Raw genomic sequence first — 20,119 nt, 5'->3', positions numbered from 1 at the left:
ACCCCACAGCGGAAAATATTGCATAATGGATTAATGGTCAACAATTCACCCAACAAAAAAACAAAAAGTTATTGACAAGTCAATTTTTTGTTGATTTTGATATTGATGAAAAATATCTACACATTTACATGAAAGATGGTCGTTAAATGAATCCAACACTACATCTTATCACTTTTGTGTGGTGAGCATGGGTCTTTGCTCATTGGGGGTTTGGCTTAAAGTCTTTGTTAACACTAAGACAATCATATCATTAAGAGCACAAACACATGATATTTTATTCAATCATGACTTCCACACAAATGTCCAAAACATTAATCTCTAGTCTTACATGAAAATTATGCCCTACAGCGGAAAATATTGCTTAATGGATTAATGGTCAACAATTCACCCAACAAAAAAACAAAAGTTATTGACAAGTCAATTTTTTGTTGATTTTGATATTGATGAAAAATATCTACACATTTACATGAAAGATGGTCGTTAAATGAATCCAACACTACATCTTATCACTTTTGTGTGGTGAGCATGGATCTTTGCTCATTGGGAGTTTGGCTTAAAGTCTTTGTTAACACTAAGACAATCATATCATTAAGAGCACAAACACATGATATTTTATTCAATCATGACTTCCACACAAATTTCCAAAAGATTAATCTCTAGCCTTACATGAAAATTATGCCCCACAGTGGAAAATATTGCATAATGGATTAATGGTCAACAATTCCCCCAACAAAAAAACAAAAGTTATTGACAAGTCAAATTTTTGATGATTTTGATATTGATGAAAAATCTCTACACAGTTACATGAAAGATGGTCGTTAAATGAATCCAACACTACATCTTATCACTTGTGTGTGGTGAGCATGGATCTTTGCTCTTTGGTGGGTTTGGCTTAAAGTCTATGTTATCACTTAGTCGATCATGTCATTAAGAACACAACCACATGATATTTAATCAATCATGACTTCCACACAAATGTCCACAGCATGAATCTCTGGCCTCACATGCAAATTATGCCCCACAGCGGAAAACTTTGCGTAATGGATTAATGGTCAACAAGTCACCCAACAAAAAAACAAAAGTTATTAACAAGTCAAATTTTTTTCGATTTTGATATTGATTAAAAATCTCTATGCAATGACATGAAAGATTGTCGATAAATGAATCTAACAGAACATCTTATCACTAAGCCAATCATGTCATTAAGAGCACAAACACATGATATTTTACTCAGTCATGACTTCCACACAAATGTCCACAACATGAATCTCTGGCCATACATGAAAATCATGCCCTACAATGGAAAATATTGCATAATGGATTATTGGTCAACAAGTCACCCAACAAAAAAACAAAAGTTATTGACAAGTCAAATTTTTGATGATTTTTATATTGTTGAAAAATATCTACCCAGTTACATGAAAGATGGTCTTTAATTAAATCCAACACTACATCTTATCACTTGTGTGTGGTGAGCGTGGATCTTTCCTCTCTGGTGGGTTTGGCTTAAAGTCTATGTTATCACTAAATCAATCATGTCATTAAGAGCACAAGCACATGATATTTTACTCAATCATGACTTCCACACAAATGTCCACAATATAAATCTCTGGCTTTACATGAAAATTATGCCCCACAGCAGAAAATATTTAATAATGGATTAATGGTCAACAAGTCACCCAACAAAAAAATAAAAGTTATTAACAAGTCAAATATTTGATGATTTTGATATTGATGAAAAATCTCTATGCAGTTACATTAAAGATGGTCGTTAAATGAATCCAACACAACATCTTATCACTTGTGTGTAGTGAGCATGGATCTTTGCTCTTTGGGGGTTTGGCTTAAAGTCTATGTTATCACTAAGTCTATCATGTCAATAAGAGCACAAACACATGATATTTTACTCAATCATGACTTCCACACAAGTGTCCACAACAAGAATCTCTGGCCTTACATGAAAATTATGCTGCACATTGGAAAATATTGTATAATGTACTAATGCTCAACAAGTCACCCAACAAAAAAAAAAAAAAAAAAAAGTGATTAACAAGTCAGAATTTTGATGATTTTGATATTGTTGAAAAATATCCTTGTGGTTACGTCAAATATGGTCATTAAATGAATCCAACACTATATCTTATCACTTGTGTGTGGTAGGCATTGATCTTTGATCTTTGGGGGTTTGGCTTAAAGTCTATGTTATCACTTAGTCAGTCATGTCATTAAGAGCATAAACACATGATATTTTACTCAATCATGACTTCCACACAAGTGTCCACAACATGAATCTCTGGCCTTGCATGAAAATTATGCTACACGGTGGAAAATATTGTATAATGGACTAATGGTCAACAAGTCACCCAACAAAAAAAAAAAGAAAAACAAAATATGTTAGTGAGTCAAATTCTTGATAATTTTGATATTGTTGAAAAATATCTACGCGGTTACGTGAGAGATAGTCTCTAAATGAATCCAACACTACATTTCATCACTTGTGTGTGGTGAGCATTTATATTTAGGGGTTTGGCCTAAAGCATATATTATCACTAATTTAATCATCTCATTAAAAGCATATTCTTGGTTTTCTACTCAATCATGAGTCTTAAGTTCTTGACAAATTTCCTTAACTTGAATTTATGGCCTTAGATCAAAATTATGCCACATAGTGGATTATATTGCATAATGGATTAATGGTCAACAAGTTAGTCTACCAAAAAACAAAAGATATCAATAATTAAAATTATTATTGATTTTGATATTGATGAAAAAATCTCTACGATACATGAAAGACCATCACTACATCTCATTTCTTATGTGTGGTGAGCATTAACTGATGGGGGTTTGGCTTAAAACTTATATTATTACTAATTTAATCATTTCATTGAGAGCATATACACATCATATTTTACTCAATAATGAGCCTTAGGTTTCAAAAAAATTTCCTCAACATGAATTTTTGGCCCTACATGAATATTATGTCACATGGTGAAAAATATTGCATAATAGATTAATGGTCTGCAAGTCACCCAATAAAAAAAAGTCAATAATTCAAATTCAAGATGATTATGATATTGATGGAAAATCTCTACATTGTTATGAGAAAGACAGTTCTCAAATGAACCTAACACCTCATCTCATCACTTGTGTATGGTTAGTATTGATCCTTGTGGGTTTGGCTTAAAATACTATAAAACACTAGTCAACAAGTCAAGGTTTTTATTAAAATAATATAATTATAAGAAAAATGAGAAAGGGCTTGAAGAATCACTATATAATATGAAGAGCTAATTTCTATATACTCACTTCAACTTTTCTTCCTTCAAACTTTTCCTCCGTTACTATGGGTGCCTCTTTTGCAACTCTTCATGTGCTTTTCTTAATATGGTTCTTTCCCATTGCCTTCAGTTTAAGCCTCTTCTTCTTCAAAGCAGAGTCAAACTCAAATGTCTCTTGCAATGAAAAAGACAAGCAAGCCCTTCTAACTCTCAAACGTGCTTTCACTGATCATGAGCACGTCCTCTCATCCTGGTCTGACCATAAAGATTGCTGTCTATGGGACAGAGTTTTCTGTGACAAGAAAATTGGCCGAGTCTCTGAGCTCCACCTCAATCATTCGAGGTTAGGTGGTGAGATTAGTGGTTCGTTGCTTCAATTAGAGCATTTGAATTACTTGGATTTGAGTTACAATGACTTTAATTGTACTCGTATTCCAATTTTCCTTGGTTCAATGTTCAGTCTCACACATCTTGACCTCTCAAGAGCTAACTTCAGTGGACTCATTCCTCATCAGCTTGGGAACCTTTCAAGCCTTCGCTATCTGTCTCTTAGAAATAATTCTGACCTCTATGTAGATAACCTTCATTGGATGTCTGGTCTCTCTGCCATTCAATACCTTAACCTCGGCTACTCTGACCTTCATAGAGAAGTTGATTGGCTTCAAATAATGAGTAAGTTCCCATCTCTTTCGGAGCTAGACTTGTATAATTGTCAGCTTGATAGCCTGAATCCATCTCTTGGATTTGTCAATTTCACGTCTCTTCAAGTCCTTGATCTTTCTAAAAATCATTTCAATCATGAGATACCTAATTGGTTCTCTAATCTCAGTACAAGCCTCTTAAGGCTTGACCTGTACAACAGTTCTTTGAAAGGCAATATACTGCCTAGCATTTTCAATTTAGAGAAATTAGAATATCTTGATCTTGGACTTAATTCTTTAAATGGTCCTATACCTTCTTCCTTTGGGAATTTATCTCGTATGAGAGTATTATTACTAGACCACAATCAATTGAATGGCACCATTCCAAAGAGTCTTGGGCTTCTCTCTAGGTTAGAGAATTTGTATGTCGGAAAAAATTCTTTAACAGGTATAGTAGATGAAGGGCATTTCAGAAAACTCTCAAAATTAAAGGAACTTGATATGTCTGAAGCAGGTTTGTCCTTTAATGTCAATTCCAATTGGGTTCCCCCCTTCCAACTAGAATATGCCTACATCAGCTCAATTAAGATAGGTCCTAATTTTCCTTCATGGCTACAATCACAAAGATTCCTCAGTGTTTTAGAGATGTCCATGTCAGGAATTTCAGGCAAAGTTCCGGGTTGGTTCTGGAATTGGACTTCAAACATTACAGTTATCAATCTCTCTAACAACCGCATAGAATGTGATGTATCAGACATTTTTTTGAGTCATACTGTCAAAGAGCTCAATATAGCTAACAACTCATTTTATGGACCCATTTCTACTTTCTTATGCCAAAAGAAAATTAGAAAGAATAAATTAGAGGTTTTAGACACATCAAACAATCTCTTATCAGGAGAACTTTCTCACTGCTGGAAGTATTGGCAGTCTTTGATCCATCTTAACTTAGGTAGCAATAATCTAGTAGGTAGAATTCCCTACTCCATGGGGGCTTTAGTTAACCTCCAATCATTGTGTTTACAAAATAATAGCATCTATGGAGATATTCCTTCATCGTTGAAAAAGTGCTTAAATTTGAGGCTCATTGATATAGGTGATAATCATTTGTCCATCATACCACTATGGATTGGAGAAATGACAAATCTTTTAGTTCTCCGTCTAAGATCAAGTGAAATCAAGGGTTATATACCTCAACAAATATGCCAACTATCTTCTCTTAGAGTATTGGATCTTGCCAATAATAGCCTATCAGGATCCATACCAAACTGCTTGAAAAATATTAGCGCCATGGCATTACCAGATTCCTATGATAATTCATTTTCTTATTTTGTGTCCTTTATATATTGGAATATGCAAGCATCCTATGTTGAGAATGTTCAGTTAGGTCCCAAAGGGAAAGAAATGGAATACAAAGAGAACCTTAAATTAGTTAGGCTCATTGACCTTTCAAGTAACAACTTGTCTGGATCAATCCCTACAGAAATTTCAAATCTTTCCAAGTTACGTTTTTTGAATTTGTCTCGAAATCATTTGATGGGAGAGATACCAGAAAAAATTGGGAGTATGAAAGATTTAGAGTCAGTTGATCTCTCACGAAATCATTTATCAGGTAAAATTCCTCCAAGCATGTCTAATTTGACATTTCTTAGTCTCTTGGACTTGTCATACAACAACCTCTCGGGTAGAATTCCTTCAAGCACCCAGCTTCAATCATTTGATGCCCTTAGGTACATTGGAAATCCTCAGTTATGTGGTGATCCTCTTCCAAAAAGTTGCACAATTGAGGAACAATCATTGAATAGATCACCAATTGGCAGTGTTGAAGATGATTCTAAAAACTCCAGCTTCTACATTAGTATGGGAGTTGGATTCACAACTGGCTTTTGGGCAATTTGTGGAGCTCTCTTCTTTATTAGGACTTGGAGGGATGCTTATTTTAGATTTGTAGATGAAATAAAGGATTGGATTTATGAGACTACAATGAGGAAGATGAATTTATTGTAAAAGCTAAGAGTCTACCATAGTAAGTGAGGCATCGTCATCTAGCCAAAAGGTATTGATTCAAGTTATATGTCTTTAATATTTTTTCTTTTATGTTAATTTTGTAGTCAACTACTTTGGATATACAGTTTAATTCATAGATAAATGTGAAAGTCATTTGGTTTTTATTTCACAAATATGACATAACTTTAGTCTTGGTTTATGACATAATAGGTTTACTGAAAATTATGTTCCCTATTTCAAAAATGGGTTTCTCACTTCGGAACCAACAAACTCTACTTAACTGAGCCAAATCTATGATTGTTATTGAATTGAGTTGGGTTTTTGATAACAATATTAGTCATAGAGTTTAAAACTTTCTTTCATTTATGCTATGCTTTCTTATCTTCTTCTACTTCTTTTTTTTGTGCTTTTGTATGACCTTTTGCTCTTTTGCAAAAAATATTCACAGGCTGTGAAGACTCTTGCAATCCAAGATCAATTACAATTAGAAGCAGAATAAATAAATTGTTTCTATATACCAGGTCAGTGTAACTATGACTTTATTGTCTGAATTATCTTGTTTGTTACCTCTGAATTATCTTGTTTGTTATCGCGGCTATTGGTATTGGCCAGTTTCACTAAGGATGATGATGTTATGGTCAAATTAATTAAAGCAAATTTACCATAACAATGATATCTACCTCAAATGACTTCCTCTTCCATAATAATGCGATAGAGGGTAAGGTTTTGATTCAAAACTTAATGAATGCATAATATACCAATAATAATAATAATAATAATAATAATAATAAAAGACTATTCCCTAAGTTTCAACCCTATCAATTGTCATAAATTGTGTCAGATCTATTTGTAATAAGTGCATGCATTAGTTAAGGATTTTTATTTTTATTTATTTTTTATTTTAAATTTACTTGAAAGAAGTGGTAAATTATCATTGAGATTGTGTTTGGATGACCTTAAAAAGCTTTACATAAGTTGTTTGTTGAAATTAAATTTACATTTTAATCTAAAACAAACAGAACCTTAGTATATAAGGTTAGGCATCAACTATTTTCTAGTTCCTATCTCTATGGGATTTAAAGATAGAAGTGAATGTAGTATAATGATTAAGAATTTTAGGTTGGATCACCACTATTAAATATATATATATATATATATATATTGTGCCTATTTTGGCTTCAAAACTTCTTAAATCTTAATTACTGAAAAAGTTGTATTACTTGCAAGGTGATAAAAGCCAAATAATAGTAGATGTGACATAACTTGGCTTCATGTGAATTTATGCTACCTTTGTCATTCAGTGTACTACTTCATTGGTTGACCTTTAATCTCAATTTTTTTCTCATTAACTGTTTGGGAAGGGATGCTGATGAGGCAAAAGCAGAGGAGTTCAATGAAATGGCTTGTAAAGCCTCTCTTACTAATCAACAGATTCAGGTCCAAGAAAACATTCATGCTCAGATTAAAAGTTTCTCCATGTGTATAAATGAAATTCTTCTGCCTTATACTAGAAGGATAGGTTAGGCACAAGAACTACCTCCACAACCAATAGCTGCTCCTTGTCAGAGTGGCCTTGGTTTTGCTGTTGGCAGGAATGGCCAACCTATGGACTGTCCTGGTAAGATTCTATTTGTAACAAAAAACCCTTTCCAATGTTGCATTATGAGCTTGAAGTTGTGTGAGTGTAACTTGAGATGTTCGGGATCTTTGAATTTTCTTGTGGCTTAACCTTGAAGTAAGGGGATTATATTGATTCGAAGGAATGATCTTTTGATTTGTCCATTGATTACCCTAACTTCTTTAATTGTTTCCTTAAACGAATTTAATTATTTAAAATATTTAAATTTATTCAAGTAGAGTTGAAGTCAACATCCAATCACTTTTGAATTGATGTGTCAACAAAAGAAATCTACATTTGGATAGCGAAGTGGAGGGGAAGATGTCTTGGGGATACTTAAATTGATTTTATGGAAAGGCATCTTCAATGAGTTTTTAATTACTATTTCCAGAATACCTATTGGGAGTTTGTTATCTCTAGCTTCTATAAGGCCTTTCTTGAAATCATGTTTTTGTGTTTGTGATGTGATTCGTTCTATACTTTTTAACATTTTTTCTTCTAAATTAATATTCTTAGATGAACTGGTGATTTTATATATATATATATATATATATATTGGAAAGATAATATGCTCTATTTGTTAGATTTCTTGCAAACTTCAATGTTGCGAATGAGTATTTCCCCTTTCTTAAGAACAAGGTGGCAGATGAGATTGGGGTTCATGACCCACTCATACGTGTAACTTATCAATAAAACAAAAAGATTACTTGCAAGCTTTGATGCTGCTAATACCTTCTAGAATATCTCTTGGCTTCTTTTCATTGAAGTTAAAGCTCTAAATCTAAAATAGTATTTGTTCTTTTTTGAATGCCATTCTTATTGCAGCTAAACAAGGAATTCAACTAGTTTGTACCCTAAAACATGACATTATTTGGGTTGAAACTTTGGAAACCAAATTGATTATAAAGGTTATGGGAAGTTCTCAGTTTTGATTGATATTCGATAGGGCCTTGATTGGAAGTCGTTGTATTGGAGGTAACATATATAGAGGTTCAAATTATTTTACTGCAAGAAAGTGCTAGATTGTGATCAATTCTCATTTTACTACTTGGAAGGCACGTTGATGGCTAACAAATACATGGATATGTGGGAAAAAAAGGGGATCAATATCTCTAGAAGTACAAGGATGTCCTCGAAGCTAGACTTATGCCCTCCAGTTTAATCTCCTTATGTGGTAAGAGCTAATCGGTTTTCTTTTAATTATATGGTTAATGTTTCAAACTTTTTCCTAAATATATTTCTCAATAACATCAAATCAACCCTTGCCACATCAGAGGTTGGATGAGAAGGCTTTAACTGGGTGCCTGTTCTAATACACAGCTGTCAAATATGTTTGATTGTTACAAAATTCATTACAATTGCGCATACAAATTAGAATGTTTCTACACCCAGAATTGATTGCAAGACTATTAGTTTTTGCTTAATGTACTAGAGTATATGTACTTGTTCAGCTTGGATAAATTTTGTATTACAGGAAAACATCAAAATCCAGAAATCTGTATTGTTGTCCTTTGTTGAGTTGCTTGTCCAACAATTGTTAAATTCCTTAGGTTTCCTTTGGTGGCAATATTGCTTTGCGTTGTCTGCTACACTTAGTTTGATATACATGATCATGTATCACCACTCTCTTCTGAATTTTGTGGTGCAGAGGCTCTCGACATTTCCATCATCTGACAGTTTCATTTGATTTTTCTTGTTGACCTTGCTGTCTTCAATAATTATAGAAATTCTCCTCCTTGTATTTAATAAGTTGCTTTTTTTCATGGTTAGTTTTGTTTTTTTTTATCAAATTGTCAACAATGAACTGTTTTTACTTATGCCACAATTAACATAGCTAAGCAATGCCCTTTTCAGCCTACATGTAGAAAACACATGAAGTTAGAATGCAATTTATGGCATTTTAATTTTTATAATAAAACTTATGAATTTTTGAAGATAATAAAAGAGAAAGGTTTATATGTACAACACATATTCTTTTTGACCATAACTGCATTATTTGGGTTTTTAGTACCTATCTTCTGTTTAGGTACAGAAGAAGTCTCATATAATTATTACAAAATTTCCACATTTGGTTCTGATTACTTAAGAGCTTGTGGGTGTGCTCTAGTTTTCCCATTAAAGTAACAATTACTAATGATTTTTTTGCACATCATTCAATTGTGCTGCTCTAAAAGACTAAAGGATCTCATTGTTTACAAGCTTGATGGTGAAATACTTCAGTAGGAAGCCAGCCAAGGTATATGTTTAGATGGTGAAGCTGATGTTGGTACTGTCATACCCTTTTAGCCTAGTATAACTTTGAGGATAACCCATTTTAATAATCAAAATCCTAAGCTCCTTTTGTAATAAGTGAATAAATATGTTCACAAAGTAAAATTGAATAAATTTTTATGAGTGTGTTTGAATGAGCTTATTTTGACTGCCTTACTTTGTTAAAGAATAAGCTTAGAACAGTACAGCTATTCTTAGAAAAAGTGAGGCATTAAAAAGATTTACATAAGATGATGGTGAAAAGAAGCTAATATTTCTAAGCCAAAACAAACAAAACCTTAGCATATAACATTCATAGAGGCACCTACTAATTTTTAGTTCCTATCTTGGTGGTTTTTAAAGTTAGAAGTGAGTGCATTACTATAATAATTAGGTATTTTAGGTTTATATGACCACTAATTAATTTATATTTTGAGCCTATCTTTGGTTTTCAAGTTTCTAAATATCAACCCAAAAGTTGTACTATTTGCGAGTTGATAAAACTCAAATAATAGTTCAAAACTTGACATAACTTGATTTTAATTATTGCCTGACTTCCATCCAAGTTTTAGCTTCTTTGATCTTGTGTATCTACGTCAAGTACTTTAACAAAGCTAAAATTTCTTTTAACTTGTTGATAGATCAAGCCAAGAGTGAACTTTTAAATCATGTCTTGCATTTTGTGTAGATGCACAAGATCAAAGAAGCTAAAACTTGGATGGAAGTCAAGCAAACATTAAAATCAAGTTATGTCAAGTTTTGAACTTCTACTATTATTTGAATTTTATCACCAAGTAAATAATACAACCTTTGTTTGTTCCCTACTTTGCCACTTGGCTTCATGTGAATTTATATTACCTTTGTCGCTCATGGTACGGCTTCATTGGGTGTCCTCTAATCCCAAATTTTTTCTCATGACAGACTTGAACATCCAGCTACAACCGTTTGGGATGGAATGCTGATGAGGCAGATGCAGAGGAGATCCTAGAATGGCTAGTAAAGCCTCTTTTGCTGATCAACAGAGCCAACTCTAAGAAAATGTCCATGCTCAGATTAAAAGTTTCTCCATGACTATGGATGAAATTCTTATTCCTGATACTAAAAGGATAGGTGATGCACATGAATTGCCTCAACAACCAATAGCTGCTCCTCGTTGGAGTGGCCTGGGTTTTGCTGTTTGCAAGAATGGCCAACCTACTAACTGTCCTGGTAAGGGTTCTATTTGCAATCTGGAAACTTTTTCCAATGTTGTATTATGAGCTTGAAGTTGTGTGAGTGCATCTTGAGATGTTTAGGATCTTAGAATTTTATTATGACCCATCCTTTCTATGTTTGAAGTAGTGGGATGATCTTGATTTGAGGGAAAGATCTTTTGATTTGTTCCATTGATTACCTTAGCTTCTTTGCTAGTTTCCTTGAACAAATTTAGTTATTTAAAAAGTTTAAAGTTATTCAAGCAGAGTTAATGACTTAACTTTAACATCCAATCACTTTTGAATTGAAGTGTCGGCAAAAGAAATATGCAATTGGGCAACAAAATGTGGGAAATGGAATGGTGGCCGTCAGGGGTGGGGGAGGGGAGGGGAGGGGAGAGAAAGATTTCTTGGGGATACTTAAATTGATTTTATGGAAGGCATATTCAAGGAGTATTTAATTATTTTCTAGAATGCCTACTGTGAGTTTGTTGGGGTATCTAATGCTATATCCATTATCTTTAGCTTCTATAAGGTCTTTCTTGAAATCATGTTTGTGTTTGTGATGTGATTCATAGGTAGTTCTACACTTTTTAACTTTTTCCTTCTAAAATAATATTCTTAGATGAACTGTTGATTTTATATTTTTGTAATGATAATAGCTCCAGTTGGAATCAAATTAGAAGTTTTTCTGCACCTAGATTTTCTGCAAGACTATTAGTTTTGTTTATTGTACTAGATTATAGGTACAGGTTGAATTTGGATAAATTTCATATTACAGGAAAACATCAAAATCAAGAAATCTATGTTGTTGTCTTCTGCTGAGTTGCTTGCTTGTCCTACAATTGTGAAATGCCATAGATATCCTTTGGAAGCAACATTTTTGCGTCTTGTTTGCCGCACTTAGTTCGATATACATGACCATGTATCTTGTGGTGCAAAGGCTCTCTTGACATTTCCATCATCTAACACTTTCATTTGATTTTTCTTGTCGACCTTGCTGTCTTCAATAATACTTGAACTGCTCTTCCTTGTATTTGATATGTTCTTTTTATTATTATTATAATTATTTTTTTCATGGTTACTTTTTCTTCAAATTATCAACAATGGATTGTTTTTACTTATGTCACTATTAACATAGCTAAGCAATGCCATTTTTGGCCTAATTAAACATGAAAACACATGAAGTTAGAATGCAATTTATGGCATTTTAATTTTTATGATAACAACTTGTGAATAGAAAAAAGAGGAAAAACTATATGTACAACACATTGTTTTGGGTTTTCTGTACCCATCTTATGTTTTGGTATAGAAGAAGTTTCAATTAGTTATTCAAAATGTCCACTGTTTGGTTCTGATTATATATGAGATTGTGTGTGATGTGTGTTCGAGTTCTCCTGTTTTAAGTACTAACTATTAATGATTGTTCAACACAGTTGTACCTGGAACAAAGCCATTGAATTGTGCTAAACTCTCCGAAAGATTACAGGATCTCATTGTTACAAGCTTGATATCAAGCCATCTCAAATGCCACACAGGGAAGCCAGGCGCCAGCCAAGGATTAAATTTAGATGGTGCAAGTGAAATTGATGTTGGTGCTGTCATGGCCTTCTAGCCTGGTGTAGTATACTCTACCACTGTACTATACATTACATTCCTGGATACCCAAGAGTTGATGTGCAGAACACATATAAGATAACAAGGTATGATGGAACTGTGATCAATGCCCAACATTGGGGTTTTGGTGTTTACTAGGGTACTTCATAATGAAGAAGTGCTGTTAGACTACAGAATGAGCAACTTAAAGCGATGACGCATGATATACTCCAATGTATGAAGAGGACCAAAGGAGATGGAGCTTCGTGTATGTTGATTAGCCATAATTTTATTCAACACCTTCTCACCCAAGTGTACTTTTTCCATGTTTATTAGTTAGCAATCATATTTTTCATTTAACTGTTTTGAATCTACAATCGCCAACCTTTGTAAATTACATAGTTATGGCATCTAGATGAAGATTGTACTACTTTATGCTCAAGTTTTCTTTCAAGTTTACTTTATGCTAAGGGGTTGGTTTAGTATTTCTTAAGGCTTCATGATATAATTTTGCTAGGATCTTGGGGCCACTCCAAAGTGATTCCTCCCTGTAATTACCCGGTGTGTGTGGGGTGGAAGGACTGTACATACTCAATAGAATAGTCAGATCCTCAAAGAGGTCAGAACACTCTTGTTATATATATATATATATATATATATATATATATAAATATATATATATAAAAAAAAAAAAAAAACAAAAAAAAAACAAAACGTAGTTCTGTATGCTTGAGTTTTCTTCACACACAAAGTTTGGATTAGCAACTTTTTTGAGGGATTGGTTATGGTTGCTTTCCTTTTGCAATTAATTCTTTCGGATGTGTACTGTGAGATGTGATACTATCTTAGTTGCTATGTTGAGTTGGATGCTTGCTTTTGTAGTTTTTAGTATCATTGAGATCATGTAAACAATAATGCACCATTCAGATGCAACATATTTTAAACCATAGGACTGGATTTTTGTATTGTGGCGTGGACACCAAGTTAATGCCAATTGATTCCACTAGCCCATATTTTCGGACTCGAATTTGTTTTGAGGGTTTTAACTTTTAAGGGTTTAATTGCAGTCTTAATTATGATTTTTTTTTTTTTTTTTGCTATTATTATGAATTATGATTTGATTTCCCTTATTTCATGTACTTTGGTACCTTATTTATAGACCCTAGAGTAATCCCAAGCTCTCCAAGCAAGGCTGTTTTGCATAGTTCCAGACTATGCTCCCTCTCTCTCATAGAGGGGTGGGTCCCACCCACCCACCATGGGGCCCACCTCTCGGTGAGAGGTAGGGATCATAGTCCCAGATTATGCAATAATTTTCCCTCCACACAGCCACCACTAGATCCTACATTAACGTCCAAAGTGAAGTCTTGGTTCAGTTTTAACAACAAACTCCTTATAAACATTCAACATTAACATCAAATACACGCTCTTTTTTTCTATTATGTGAACCCTCTTATGACTAAAATGTAAATGAATTCACACATTGCACAGATCTAAACCAAAAATAAAAGTAAAAATTGTAAGAAACTTTAGATCCAATTGTGATAACACGGGAGAAATTTATTAAAATAGACTAATAGAAAAGTTATAATTTTCTTCATTTCTAGGGATTTATCATAATGAAAGTGTTGAGAAATGAGAATCGAGATACAGAGTACGTTTGCTTTCGCAACGAGCCACGTGAGTGGTGGAGATTTTTGTGATTTAGTCCTCTCGAGTTGTACAAGTCCACATTACAAGTGTTAGATATATATAGCAGTATCTAGCCCTTAAACGACAGTGATTTTTTTTTTTTTTTCTTTCAAAACAACAAATCTACCAATTCTTTTGTATTCTTGTCATACTATTTTCAATTCAATTTTAAATATTCTTGAGCAAAAAAAAAAAAAAAAAAAAAAAAAATTATGTAAGTATATATATTGACCAAAAATATCATTTTTATAATCATTTTATTGAATGTAAAGTTTTTTTTATTATCAAATAGTAGTCATTTGATTGAATCTCGCCTATATATATTAAAAAGAAAAATTATTATTATTATTTAATGATCACTATTAATTAAAATTCCATGTAGTGAATTGGGCAATGCACCAACTAATCTTTTGTAGTCTGCTAAAAACTAGCCATGATTTCTTTCCCTATCTTTTGGTACTTGCATATTGATAATTGCTTTAGCTTTTGCAGGTTGACTTGATTAGCTTACTCAACGAAGCCTTGAACCTCCTTCCAGCTTTATACGCTTTTGCACAAGATGGACACAAGATTTCAAGCTAGGGAGCCAGAGTTAAAGAAAATAATAATAATAATAATAATTGTAAGGACACGATTTGTAACAACCCGTAACAGTGTTGGGTTCGTACGTAAAAGGCCCAAACAATATCATTTGTAGAGCGTGGGTTTGAAAAGCTAGACCTTAGTCGCCAAACGGTGGGTTTTTCGTGGTGTTCATACATGACTAAGACGTTCTCGCCCTAGGAGTCTTTTTCCTGGAGGCGGGCTTGGAGGCTCTGGTTTTTGGCCATTTTTCCTAGCCCCCTCTCTGGTTTGCTTACTTTTCCTTTTATACTAGCCTGTGCTCCTTATCCTTCGTCCACGTGTAGGATCGGCATTCCAAGACTGATACTTGTCCTATCAACCCATACTCAGAGTGGTTGGGGGTGGTTGTAAAAGCTGTAAAGTATAGCTCTGTCAGGTGCAGAGTATTGAATGGCAGTAAGGACAGCTTTCCCTGGTCGTTACACTTTCCAGCGTACCCTTTTCTATTGACACAGATATTTTAGATTTTTTCTCAAGCTGTTTCTATACCACTTTTGCCCTTCCTTCCTGTGAGATCTCGAACATGCCGAGGACTGAATCGTCCTCGGCTGTGTCCCTAGGCTATCTTGTACTTGTATTACCGATCCTGAGCTATAACCCTTCTCAGCTCGGGCCTTAGGCCCCAATGAATAAATGGGCCAGGGCCACAAACTATTGGGCCCCACAATAATAATAATAATAATAATAATAATAATAATAATAATAATAGTAATTAAATAAGCATCTATATAATATTAACAAACTATGACAAATACACAAAATCATTGTTTTTTAATACATTTGGATGCAAGCATCTATTATCAAAAAAAAAAAAAAAAAAAAAAAAAATACAAAATACAAAATACCGTTTTTTTTTTTTTATATAGGACAGAATCTATAATTTAATTTTTGTAATTATTTAATTTTAATAGTAAAAAAAGTTATATATTTTAGATTTAGGTGATTTATTTCCTTATTTTTAGATGCTTTTAATGTTTTTTAGGTTAAATATGGTTCCTGTTATGATTAGTAGACAGGGCAAAACGGGTCAGGCCCATTTGACCCGCAACTCGATTGACCCAACCCGAACTAGACCTGACCCGCTCGTTTTGCCATTTCTACCAACGTTTAGTAGATTGAGATTGAGGTATAATTTTTATAAAATATTTACTTATTCTTCTTTACTTAATATCTTATGTACTCCATTATAGTTTGTCATTCTTTACTTGTCATCTTCATTTTCTCTTCTACTTTAAATAGATCCAAAATTATACCAAGATTAGTTTGTAGAAAACTAGAACAAGAGTTGCACCAAATTTGGGTATCAAGTCAAGTGTTTAGTAGTAATTAGTAACAATATCACCAGTGAGAATCTAATCACAGTTAAGGAACTCAAAAACAATTGAAAGATTGCATCTATTTCAAAAAAAAAATTTGTTTGAAAAATACGGGTCAACTCGACCCGACTTGCGACCTGACTCAACCCGCAACCCGATTGACCTGACTCAACTCGCCCGCTTTGCCACGTTTAATAGTTAGGTATTAATTAGGAGTTATTTTAGAATATATTTTTTTTTCCTGTCAAGTTTTACGAGCCCTTAAATAGACCCTTAAGTCTGTAAATGTTTTTCATAGTTTATTATCAATAAAAATTCAGACTTCTGTCTATTTTTTTCTCTAGTGGATTCTAGACCTATCATTTTTTAGATTCAAGAAACTCTTCGTGGATTCAAGGTTTTCTGCCATAGACTAATAGTTTAGTTTTTGTTTCATCAAAGAGAGTATCGTGTGTGTTTTCTTCAGGCTTTTGCGACTTCATTTTTAAATATATTATAGTGCAATCATCTATGCAATCTCAATTTACAGATTTACTAGTTTTCAATTTATAAATTTATCTAATCTAGTGAGCTAATAATCTTGGAGGATAGGGGGCCCAACTATTAAAAAAAAAAAAAAAAGGTCTGGCTAATATATGCTCCAAGGGCACATATTAGTAATCTATTATAGGAAATTTTTTATGAGAAATTTTTAGGAAAAAGCTTTCTTATAAAATTTTTTATAAAATGGTTTACTAACACATGCCCTAAAGGCATACGATAGTAAAATCCATACAAAATTATACTTAGAAAAAAAAAAAAAAAGTCTTCTTTTGGTTAGGGGGGACTCAAGCCCTATGCCCCCCACCCCCCCCCCCCCCCCACAAGGTCGGTCCATATTTTGTGGAAGAAGATGAAGATTGTATTTCCACAATTTGTCTCACACTTTTTTCAAGTTCACACGGTCTTCAGCATTCAACCTTTATTTTATTTTATTTATTTGAGAAACAAACTAACTGCTAAACACACACACACACTTAATTACACTCTCTCATTATGCCCTGCAATGGAAAATATTGCATAATGGATTAATGGTCAACAAGTCACCCAACAAAAAACAAAAGTTGTCAACAAGTCATATTTTTTTATGATTTTGATATTGATGAAAAATCTCTACATGGTTACGTAAAAGATGGTCGTCAAATGAATCCAACACTACATCTTATCACTTGTGTGTGGTGAGCATTGATCTTTGCTCTTTGGGGGTTTGGCTTAAAGTCCATGTTATCACTAAGTCAATCATGTTATTAAGGGCACAAACAAATGATATTTTACTCAATCATGACTTCCACACAAGTGTCCACAACAAGAATCTTTGGCCTTACATGAAAATTATTGGAAAATATTGCATAATAGATTAATGGTCAATAAGTCACCCATCAAAAAAAAAAAAAAAAAAAAAAAAGATGTTAGTAAGTCAAATTCTTGATAATTTTGATATTGATGAAAAATCTCTATGCAGTTACGTGAAGGATGGTTTCTAAATGAACACAACACTACATTAATCTTTGGGGGTTTGGCTTAAAGCCTATGTTATCACTAAGTCAATCATGTAATTAAGAGTGCAAACTTATGATATTTTACTCAATCATGACTTCCACGCATGCAAATGTCCATGACATGAATCTTTGGCCTTACATGAAAATTATGCCAATGGGGAAAATATTGCATAATGAATTAATAATTTAATGGTCAACAAGTCACTCAAAAAAGAAACCAAATATGTCAATAAATCAATTCTTGATTATTCTAGGGTAAATTCCACTAACACCCTCTAAGATTTGAGCTAATACCAATCAAGTCCATGAGATTTCAAAATTGACCACTTTAGTCCCTTAAAGACAATTTAATCCCTTAAAGACAATTTAATCCTAACGGAGTTAGCTACTATTAGTCATTTTTCTTTCTCCCTCTCATCCCCTCTGTTTCTCTGTTTTTTTTTGTTCAACCTCTCCTCACTTATCCCCTGTCCCTTCACATACTCCACCACTGGATCACGCATTTGTTTAGCCAAGTCAGGTCCTCCACACCACTCTCCACCGAGCCTGACGCCGTAGCGACGTTCTTGAAGGAAAAGGTCTCCTCGATGATCTGCGACAGTCTCCTCAGAGCGTGGGTCTGTGGTGGTTTATGGTTTTGGCTTGTGGTTGTAGGAATTGTAGCGATGGTGGTGAGGTGGTGGTTGTGGTCTCAAGTAATAGATCTGCGAGGTGAGTTGGATTTGCAGTGGGGGTGGTTGTGGGTTCCGATGGAGTGGTGGGTTTACTACAGGTTTTTTGGATTTGAGTTTTCTTGAAGGATTTGGGTTTGGTGCTATGGACTTGGCTAAGTTTTGTGGCCAATGGTGGTTATGGGTTGAGATATGGTGGTGTCGTGGTGGGTTTGTTGGGTTTTTTTGGATTTGGGTTGTGGTTGGCTGAGGTGGTGGTTATGGCAGATCAAAGGTTAGATAATGGGTAGGTTTGTAGTGGGAGTTTCATCAACAATTCGTTGAAGTCAAAACACACCATCAAATTCAGTCATGGGTCGGCCTTAAACGGAGATCTAAGAGACTTCCCAGAAAATCATTGGGCTGTTTTCATATCAATTTGTCTTCTTCACTGGCGTTTACTCATGGTGGTGTTGAGGTGGGTCCTACTCCTACTCCTACATGTAAGACTGAGGCTCCAACTATGGCAGTCAAGGCCGAAACTTTGAGCCCTAGGGTGGTTGTGGGTTGAGAGATCTAGAGCGAGGGATGAAGGAGGAGAGAGTTACCATGAAGAGAGAGAAGAAAGAAGCTAACAGAGGCTAACGGTGTTTAGGGACAAAATTGCCTTTAGGGACAAAAGTGGTCGATTTTGAAATCTCATGAACCTGATTGGTATTAACCCAAACCTCACGTTTGGTTAGTGGAATTTACCCATTATTCTAATATTGATGAAAAATATCTATGCATTTTCATGAAAGATGGTCATCAAATAAACCTCACTACATCCCATTTCTTGTGTGTGGTGATATGTTACTCAATTGTGAGCCTTAATTTCCACAAATATCCATAGTGTGAATTTTGGATGTGTATTTCCTATATAATCTCATTTTCTATCCTTTTAACCAGGCTCATTGCCTAATTATTATATGAATAACACTGTAACGGAAAATAGTTCCCCAAAAACCCAATCTTTATGTCAACTCCACTATCAGATCATAGGTTTTTGGAAAAACTGATTTTTCAATAAACTAACAAGAAATACATGGTCAATATGGATAAGGATCAACCTTTCTTTGATGGTCATGCAAAATTATATTGGCAACATTTCAACGGAGACTATATATACATATATATATATATATATATATTTTTTTTTTTGTTGAGAATTCAGACCCAAGGGTCAAATTCATTGAAAAGGAAAAAAAAGACTAAAAAGAGTCACGGTACACAAGAGGAGCTATGTTATCAGGTGTGGACTCAATCCAAACCTGTAGCTCATTACCAGATTTGGCTTTTTTGGCAAGGTAGTGGGTAACAGTATTGCCTAATCTTTTTACATGAGAGAAAACACAAAAACAAAGATCATTTGCTAACACAAGGGAATTCTGGATGATATGGCCAAATTCGGAGTTGCTGGTCCTTCCATCTTTAAGAGTCGAGATGACAGTCTCAACATCCTCCTCGATAGTGGCTTCAAAAATGCTCATCTCCTTCGTGAATAAGACTACTCTTCTACACGCTAAGGCTTCCACCGTGACAACTGAACATGGCAGAGGTATTCTTTCAGCCAAAGCGCCAATAACCAAACCTTCAGAGTCTCGGATAACCATACCTAAACCAGTAGCACCCAATTCCTTAAAAATTGCTCCGTCAAAATTCACCTTATACGTCAAAGGA

At 34.0% G+C, this 20,119-nt stretch overlaps 1 protein-coding gene across 9 annotated transcripts; it reads left to right on the top strand.

Annotated features, from left to right (window-relative positions):
* Positions 1-3,247: 3,247 nt before the first annotated feature.
* LOC115982606 (receptor-like protein EIX2) lies at positions 3,248-14,779 on the top strand. Of its 9 annotated transcripts, none has more exons than XR_004089676.1 (6): positions 3,248-5,972; positions 6,372-6,444; positions 7,285-7,541; positions 8,597-8,715; positions 10,713-11,000; positions 12,421-13,065. XR_004089676.1 is itself a non-coding variant. In XM_031105248.1 (2 exons), exon 1 carries the CDS (start codon positions 3,344-3,346, stop codon positions 5,921-5,923), a length of 2,580 nt encoding a protein of 859 aa, XP_030961108.1. In that variant the 5' UTR covers positions 3,248-3,343; the 3' UTR covers positions 5,924-5,972; positions 6,372-6,445. The 9 variants fall into 9 exon arrangements, 1 of the variants encoding a protein (XP_030961108.1); XR_004089674.1 differs by having other exon boundaries at positions 8,367-8,715; XR_004089675.1 differs by having other exon boundaries at positions 7,285-8,516.
* The last annotated feature ends 5,340 nt before the right edge of the window (positions 14,780-20,119 follow it).

The sequence above is a fragment of the Quercus lobata genome, chromosome 3, assembly GCF_001633185.2.
Source record: "Quercus lobata isolate SW786 chromosome 3, ValleyOak3.0 Primary Assembly, whole genome shotgun sequence".
NCBI lineage: Eukaryota > Viridiplantae > Streptophyta > Magnoliopsida > Fagales > Fagaceae > Quercus > Quercus lobata.
Note: the sequence above shows the minus strand (reverse complement) of the source record. Positions and strands in the feature narration are given on the sequence as shown.